At 47.2% G+C, this 9,403-nt stretch overlaps 1 protein-coding gene across 1 annotated transcript; it reads right to left on the reverse strand.

Moving 5' to 3' along the window:
- Window positions 1-3,713: 3,713 nt before the first annotated feature.
- LOC101644344 (prostaglandin reductase 1-like) lies at window positions 3,714-4,558 on the reverse strand. The gene is given in 1 exon segment (XM_013004529.2): window positions 3,714-4,558. A coding segment is annotated over 1 exon segment (834 nt). The 5' UTR covers window positions 4,553-4,558; the 3' UTR covers window positions 3,714-3,718.
- Between the last annotated feature and the right edge of the window lie 4,845 nt (window positions 4,559-9,403).

The following is a 9,403-nucleotide window of genomic DNA, read 5'->3' on the forward strand; positions in this document are numbered from 1 at the left end:
TTTACACAATTGATGTGTGTATGGATTGGGATAACAGTTGTATGAGCCCCTAATAAAATGTTAAAAAAGAAAAAAAAAAAAGGGAAAAAAATTTAGGATGTCTCTATTTTGTGGAAGTCTTTTTGATACTCCGGATATGAGTTCTTTGGCAAAATATCTGTGTTCCAAGTATCTTCTTCCTCTCTGACTTGCCTTTCCTTCCTCATGTGTCTTTTGCTGAAAAGCTGCACATTGCCTGGGGAAGACTGACGAAGAATCAGTGCATGTGAGTTACGGTGCTGGTGGAGAATATTGAAAGTACCATGAACTGCCCAAAGAACATATAAATCTGTCTCACAAGAAGTTCAGCCAGAAAGCTCCTTAGAAGAAAGACTGGCAAGACTTTATCTCACATTCTTTGGACATGTTATGTCCCTGGGAAAGGACATCCTACTTGGTAAAGTAGATGGGGTAGCAAAAAAGCAGCCCTTCATGGAGATGGATGGACACCATGGCTGCCACAATGGGGTCAAACATAACCACCATTGTGAGAATGGGGCAGGACAGGGCAAGGCTTCATTCTCTTGTACTTAGATGACTACGAGTCAGAACCGACCGGATGGCACCCAACAACTCACAATGTGCCTTTTGATGAACAGAAAAACTTAATTTTAAGTACTATTTCCCCCTTTATGGTGAGCACTTATGAGGGGGTACCAACCGTCCCCCACTCCCCAGAATTGCATTGGGCAGAGTGGAGCTTTCATGGTTGCATTTTTCCTGCTAGGTGAGCATCGAGCAACTCGCTCTGAGTTAGTGCACCCAGTGGCGTCACCTGGGAAGGTTCTCTCTGGTCATAGTGAATTTTTTTGCAAAAGCAGTTTTGCTCAAACCTCGTTTTTTTGTGATGGCCAATTTTATGAGAACAGCATGTGGCTGTGAAAGTTTGTTTCCTGTTCGGGAAAAGTGCTGTAGAAACTGTTGTGATGTTGACCACAGCTTACAAGGATAGCGCTGAAGTTAAAACTTGAGTGCAGGAGTGGTTTTCTCATTTCAAAAAAAGGTGAACTTGTGGGGTTAAAGGGGAGAGGGAACCCCACAAAACATCACAGGTTCGGTAGGCGCAATTGTATAGCGATAATAAGTAGAGATTATAGTAAAGTCACAGAGAGCATGAGAGATAATACAATAATACAGTCAGACATATTACATAGTAGCATTGTTCACCTCAGCACTGCTTGGTGGTCCTCGTGGGGGGCACTTAGCCGCCAGAGTAGAAGCAGCTGCCTTGTCCTCCTCAGCCACCCTTCCGAGAACCAGGGAGCCTCATTATTTATTGCTAACCACGCATCATATCACTTTAGGGGGATCTGATTACAGAATCATACAGCACAGAAAGGGGCAGTACATTTCATCCTTGAACAAGTTTGATCACTCTGGTGTCTCATACAATAAAACAGACAATTACTATCCTGGGAGGCATGCAAGCCCCCTGATAGCAGACAATGACCTACGTGATAGGGAGGGGTAGCTACATAGGCAATACAAACAATAGGAGGGGGATGACCTAGGGGTGTGCCCATAGGAATGGGAGGGTCTAGGGTTACACATGTGACCAGATGGGCAGACCCTAGATTCATAATGGCTACCTAACCTTGGTCATCCTTGGGCGGGTTTGACCTCTCTGGTATCTCCAAGTAAACAGATAACTACTATCCTTATCAGAAGGGAGTGGGCCCTACTTAGGGTGAGTCAGACTATACGGTCTAGTTGCTCTAGATGGCTGATGTTAAGGAGAATAACCTCTGACCTACTTTCGCTGACCGCCTAGTGTATGGTCATTCTCAAGCAGCTATGTTTGGTACATACTTTTGAGGGAGACAGTTTGAGAGAAATCCTTCTGTTCCCCACATGAACTGTTGATTGTTGACAAACCTTGTCTAGACTTCTATGAACTTCCCGTACAGATAAAAATGTAAACTTGTATTGCATTTGGAGTTCATTCCACCAGGTCTGACAGTTAATCAAGCTTTCTATTTAGAGGTTCTGAAATGACTGTATAATAGTGCATGACAAAAAAGGCCTGATTTGTGTTAGACCGGAGACTGGTTTTGCCCACGTGATAATTGCTCATGCAGCCATCTCAGTGCACCAGTTTTGGCAAAAAACAGCATACCTCTCTTGCCCCCACACTTTACTCACCTGACCTCACTCTGTGAGACTTCTTTTTGTTTCTGTGAATGCAGAGGGACATGAAAGGTCAGTGATTCGACAACTTAGAAGAGGTAAAGAAAAAAAACAAGGGAGATGCCATCCAAACAGATGAGTTTGAAAAATGTTTCCAAGAATGGAATTGCTGATTTGATAAATGTATTAAGTGTTGTGGAGAGAAATTTGAAAATGATAAGGTTGTTTTGTAAAAAAAAATTAAATACATAGCTTTGGGGGAAATTTTTGTGTCAAGTTTAAGATCTTTGCCTAGCTCAAGGTCCCAAAGATACTTTCTTAGGCTCTCTCCTAGGAAGTAGTATTCCATTTACACTTAGGTTTATGGAATTGATTTTCTTTCTTGTTGCCCAAGATTCTTTTAAATTGACTTTTGTATTTAGCAAACAATAGGAGTAAAGGACCATTGATTGGGGGGTGGGGGGTGAGGGGTGAGTTCAGTTCTAGGCCTGAAAGATGGCTAAGAAACAAAGTCTCAGGTCCATGTCTCTCTATCCAACCAGTAAGCATGGCCTCTTTCACGGTTTGAGTTTTGTTCCAATTTTTCTCCCACTCCTCTCTAATACAACCCCTTCAGAGCAGTTGGTCGCGCTAGCTGGGCAACTTCTAGTTCTTCTAGTCTCAGGGTCATAGAGACTGGGGTCCTTTGCTTCCGTAAAGATTTACAGTCTTGGATTTACATCATGATCTACAGCTTTACAAACACTATAGTATAGGGTGTTTCTCATCTGTCCCATAAACTTGCTATGAGTCAGACTCAGCTGTGGGGGGGTTGATTTTGGTTTGGGCAAGGACGCAAAGCAAGTAGAACTCTCACGTCATCAATGGTGGGTAGAACCACCTGGGACCCTGACTATTTCATATCCGGTTATAAATGAACAATAAGATACAGCCTGGTAATTCTACTTCTAGCTATAGACCTCCTCTTGAACCTTCATAAAAGTAGAGTCGATAGCAACATGAAGCTCTAAGAAATGCACAGGTGTTTCCATGCACAGACATGTCCTGGCTAGCTGCCATTGGTTCTGACTCATAGCGGCCCGATGTGCAATAGGATGGGACGTTATCCTGTAGCATCCTCATCCTCACTCTCTTTGCCATGTGTAAGCCCACTGTTGCAGCCACTGGGCCAATCCATCTCCTTGAGAGGTTTCCTTTTTCAATGACTAAGCATGATGTTCTTTTTTTAAAACCCATTTTATTGGGAGCCGATACAGATATCCTATCATTCCATAGTTCAATCACATTGAGCAGTATTGTGCAATTGCTACCATAGATCAGTCTCAAAACCTTCTCCTTCTTCCTGAACTCCTTGATATCAGCTCCCTTTTACCTGCCACCCTCGCCACATGATGTTTTTTGGGGGGACTGGTCCCTCCTGATAAAATGTCCAATATGTGAGACAAACTCTCACCATCCTTCTTTCTTTCTTTTTTTTTAAGGCAGCATACATCTTTACTAAATGGTAACAGATCCAAACTCCAAAGGATCTCCACGTTCCAGGTGTTCTTTCTCACGCTTTCACTATTGTTTTCCCCAGATTGTCTCCTTCCAGCATTCCCATACACGCAGCAGGCATGTTTTCAAATCCTTCCTTGACGTCTTCGCGGTATTGGCTTTTACCCTCTGAGACCCATGTCAGCAAGTCTTTCAAAGCTTTCTGGCGTACAGCCCCTTGCCAGCGGTAGACGATGAACCCTTCCATGCGGAGTTCCTGATAGATGGCAATCTCAGCGGGTGGCCCTGGGGGAAGAGGACGAGTACTGTCATAGGTGGAGATGGCTCCACACATAGCAATTCTTCCAAATTTCTTCATTTGGGGGATAACAACATTTGAAAGCTCCCCTCCTACCTTGAGCTTAGCTCTCTGCCCCACAACAGCACCCACTGCTCCTGCAGCTGCATTGACCATCACGGTTCCTCCTCCTTTCACACCACAGATGTCAAGCAGGCCAAAGTACGCTGTGAGGCCTGTCATGCCGACTGCCCCCAGAGCCAAAGACAGGGGTAAAGTGTCTGGCCATTCTGCAGGCAGCGTTTCCAGGCCTGTCCTGTCAGAAATGGAGTGTGTTGTCCAACCAGAAGAAGCCACCACAGTGGTTCCCACGGGAAAGGCTGAGTTTTTACTTTCCACAACTCTGGCTACTTGCTAGCCCATCATCTTCTCACCCTCTTTCAACCTCTCGGCTGCCACTCTCATATAAGGATCCACCGTGAGGAACAAAGCTTCCAGCAGGACCTCTCCATTTGTTAAGGCTGGGAGTTCCGTTGTCTGCAACTCAAAGTTACTATGAGTCGGGTAGCCTTCAAAATGCTTCTTCAGGATCCAAGTCTTAGCACGAACCATCTTGAAGCTCTCAGGGGAGTGTGCGGAGAGGTGGGTCATCCTTATTTCTAAGGAGCAGGTTTGTTCATTCTGCTGGCAGTACACCGTATCTATTCAAGTATAAGCCAACAGGGCTATCAGCCGAGCACCTAATTTTACCTTAAAAACTGCATTAAAAATGTGCTGGAAAACTCGGCTTAGACACAACTATATACGGTGTTTATCATTCTTCACCAGATTGAGAGGCATCGATTCTTCATCAGTTTTCTTTATTCATTATTCAACTTTCACATGCAAATGTGAATATCATGGCTTGGGTCAGGTGCACATTAGTCCTCAAAGTGACATCTTGTTTTTTAACACCGTAAAGATATCTTTGTAGCAGATGCACCCAAGGCTATACGCCATGTTTGACTTCTGGTCTGTTGCTACCACGTTTATTGACTGTGGACACAAGTCAAACGAAAGCCTCAGTAACGTCAATCTTTTCTCCATTCATCACGAAGTTGCTTATTGGTCCAGTTGTGAGGAGTTTTTGTTTTCTTTCTGTTGAGGTGCAACCGATTCTGAAGACTACTCTTCGATCTTCATCACGACATCACGTCCTCCTCACGCTCAGCAAGCCAGGCTGTGCCATTTGCACGTCGCAGGATACCCAGGCCACTTCCGCGGGTGGGTCTCCTTTCCTGACGGCCCTGGGAGTGTTCTCTATTCCCGCTTCCGAGATGGCACTCTCAGAAGCAAAGGCACGGTAAAGCCGACCAAGCTCAGAGTTAGGGTCCTTATTTGCGTGGCCCCACACTCTCATTTAGTGAGAGTTCTATGGGGAAATGGAAAGAAGCCGTGTTAGATTTCTGGGGGTGGCTTGCCTCGGTGAAAGATTTCACAGCGCTGAGAGAGTTCACATGGCAGAAACACTTCCGTGAATCCAAATGACTTTTATGAGGGAAAGGAAAGGTTCAGGTGTTACAGTCTCCAAAAAGTACACGCTGCTTCTGGAAAGTGCATGAGGCTGCGCGGGGACCGCGAGCGACCTCGAGACTGGAGGTGGCCACCTTAGGAGAGCACAAAAAACCACATGAGAAGAATACCAGGCCAGGGGTGTGGAACCCAGAGGCTGAGAAAGCCAGCAGGCCCCAGGCTCCTGCCTTTCTCCCCATCCTGCATTGCTGTAGGGGGGGGTGTGGTGGAGGGTGTTGGCCAACTTTATTGGCTTAGTTCAGGCGCACCTGTGGGATGTCATGTCGCTGGTGCCTACTCTGTGCGCCCAGGTGGACGTCCCACCTGGGCCTAGGGAACATGGGTCTGAGCCTGCTCCGTTCTGGGTTTTCCCATCGAGGTCTCATGAGTGTGTCTGATTCCTTTCCCAACCCTTTACGGTGGCGTGGACAGCCCTTTGTCATTGAGCGCAAGCTTTCGGGAAGAAGGCCCCCTTTATCCCTAATCTGGGGACCTGTCAGAGGCATATTAAGAAATTTCACATCACCACACAATTCACACCAGCAAAGTTTTAGGTGAAGAACTAGAAACGATATAAGTGCTGTCACAGGGGAAGTCATCACAAGAGGAAGGAAAATTGTATGGCCAAGAGAAGAGCCATCTGGGAAATGGACTGACACCCCAGGGCTACGTATGTCTGACCCAATCCAATAAAAGCCACACAGTTTGTTCTTTTTATACAGAGCTGGTAGTGGTTGTTTCTTACAAAGGTTTGAGATGGCAAACCGTTACATCTGCAAAGTCTTTGTCCAAGGCTTCATGACAAAGACAGTCCAGAGGGGCCTTCAGTTGGTCCATCAGGCCAGAACTGGGAAGGACGAAGGAGATGGCTCTCTCTATTTGCACAGCTTGGTCTTGAGGAGGATCTTCTTCATGTCTACCACTACCCTGTACGTATGCTCCTCCTTCACCTCTGTTTCTTAAATCTCTGTTCCGTCTAGTCAATGTGCATGTTCCTCCATCTACCTTTCCCCCAAATCACCTGCTCCCCCACCTTTCCAGATTCCTAAGGGCTACTGTCCTTCCCGTCTCCTTGGACTTCACTTGGGCAGCTTGGTGGTCGGAAAGTGGATGTGGGGGCCTAGAGATGGCATTTGGACTAATAATTCTAAGGCTGCTGATGAAACCAGGGCTCTGTCAGGGGTATCTTTGCTTTTAGCCACTAATTCAATGTCCATTCAAAGTAGGACAAATAAGTAAATTGTGGTTCAGTGGAATAGCAATGAGAACGAGACTATTAATTGCACCCCCAAACGTAGATTAACCCCAAAGATACTATGTTGAGGGGAAGTAGCCAAGCCCAAGGGTATATTCCACATTCTGCATAGCTGTGTTTGTTGGAAGGTACAGAGGTGTGGGGTTAAAGGGAAGAGGGAACCCCACAAAACATCACAGGTTCAGTAGGCGCAATTGTACAGCGATAATAAATAGAGATTATAGTAAAGTCATAGAGCGCATGAGAGTTAAGGGATGGAGTCAAGTAATGGAGTCAGACGCAATTCATGGTAGCATAGCTCACCTCAGCTAGGCTTGATGGTCCTCGTGGAGGGGGATTAGCCGTCAGAGAAGAAGCCGCTGCTTAGTCACCTTCTCCAGCCACCCTCTCGAGAACCAGGGAGCCTCATTATTTATTGCTAACCATGCATCATATCACTTTAGGGGGACCTGATTACAGAGTCATACATCACAGAAAGGGGCAATACATTTCATTCTAGCACAAGTTTGATCACTCTGATGTCTTATATAATAAAACAGACAATTACTATTCTGGGAGGCATGCAAGTTCCCTGATAGCGGACAATAACCTGAGTCACCGGGAGGGATATTAACATAGGGGTATTAACATAAGCAATACAATCAATAGGAGGGGAATCACCTAGGGGTGTGCCCACATTGGTTGTGGAATAACAATGGTGTCTGCTTGATCTAGACAGCTGATAATGACTATCTAATCTTGGTCACCCTTGGGCGGGTTTGCCCTCTCTGGTATCTCCTGCAAGTAAACAGACCACCATTATCCTTATCAGAAGGGAGTGGGTCTTATTTAGGGTGAGTCAGACTAATAGTCTAGCCAGTATAGATGGCTGATGTTAAGGAGAATAACCTCTGACCTACTTTGCTGATCACCTATTGTACAGTCACCCTTAAGCAGCTAAGTCTGGTACATATTTTGGGGAGACAACTTCTGTTCCTCACACAGAGGAAACCCCATTTGGCTATAATTTAAAGAGACCATGTATTAAGTCCTGTCCGAGAAGAGACAAAGACACAGACACATCATGTGGACGAGCGAGACCACCAACAGGGGGCTGGCATGGCACCCAGCGTTCTCAACTGAGATAGAGAGGATTCAGAGCAGGGTGAGAAGGAAACTGTCCCAGAAGCATGATTGGTGGCAGAGCAGCACATCACAGGAACAGGGGCAAGACCACTATTGGGACATGTATATTGTTAGAAGGGCTTACAAGATTGGTTCATGGCCTTCTGATTAAGGCAGGCAGGGCCAAACGGATAGGGCACGACCATGACTGGGTGAACAATGACCTCCATCAAGGACACACGCACACTTCAGCAGCCCTTCAGAGAGACTGCCCCTCCCAGGGCTAGCCAGAGAGGAGTGGAGGCAATCCACTCCCCAAGGCTTCCTGCCCGAGGACAAGATGACCTCAGTCTTTGACTAACGGTCAGGAAGACTTCCGTCTCTGTGGGGACTCTGACAATGGATGTTGGGGTGCACTGCCATCTCATACCCTTTTGCAAACCAGGGTGCTCAGCCCACAAGCTTTAATAGCTGTCTCACAGAACTAACCTACAGCGCTAAAGGTCAGGATGAAGATAACTAGTTTGAGGAAGGTAATAATGGGGTGTTGGCAGGAGGGGATTCCCGGGTGCTGGGGTGTTGGTGTACATATGTTTCAATAAAGTTTACCAGACATTTGCGTTTGTGAGGCCATCAGAAATTGGAACACGGATTATTGGACCAACTTTAAGGAATGATTGTTAATTTTGTTAGATTTGTTCGTGATCGTGTGGGTATGCCTACTCGTGTCTAATAAATACTAAAGTATTAGGACGAGATACCGTGGCGTCTGAGATTTGCTTCAAAACCATTCCGCTGGATGGGGGGGTTGCTATTGTTGAAAATGGCTGTAGAGTTCGAAAGGGTCCGTTTTACTATCCTCTACGATTTTGTGACTGTGCGAAATATCCCAGTAAGAAAAAAGGGAAAGCACACCATGCTTCCGAATCAGAATTTCCAGCCACACAGTTTGCATCGCGCTCGGTGTCTCCCCCGTGAAAGCGCTGAAGAAACGGGCACTGTCATCTCAGGGAGGTGACGAGCAGTTAATGAAGCAGGGGACCAACCAGGCGATTAGCAATGCTGCTTTATCATTAGTTACTGTAAGATCGCCGAGTGGGATCCACTCGGAGGACCTGAGTTGAGTTCAGGGTTGGTGTTTCCCTGCGTTCTCGCCTCCCCTCCCGCCCCCGCTTCTTCCCAATGGTTCCTTCCTCCTAGTTCCCGCACTCCGCTGCCCCCTCCCAGGAGTGCCAATGGTTTGGCCCGGCTTCCTAGGGGAAACCCCGTGGGGCGGGGCTCGGCGCCGGGGGCGGGGCGCGCTCCTCGGGGGCGGGGCGCGCTGCTGGCTTCAGTGCCCGCGTTCCCTTCCCTCGAGTCTAGGCCACTTGGAAAGCTCCGCGTCGTGGGTGGGCCGGCAGTCGTGGGGCGGGGCGCGAGTCCCGAGCGCCGATTGGTCGAGACCCGAGTAAACATCCGGCAGGGTGGGGCGGGGCCGGAAGTAGGAGAAGGCGGCCGCTAAAGCGGTTCGGGGGTTCCGTGCTGGGGGTGGGTGCCCCTGGGTGCTATGGGCA

This window comes from Echinops telfairi, unplaced genomic scaffold (genome assembly GCF_000313985.2).
Source record: "Echinops telfairi isolate 266 unplaced genomic scaffold, ASM31398v2 ScPeMD7_31;HRSCAF=116, whole genome shotgun sequence".
Taxonomy (NCBI): domain Eukaryota; kingdom Metazoa; phylum Chordata; class Mammalia; order Afrosoricida; family Tenrecidae; genus Echinops; species Echinops telfairi.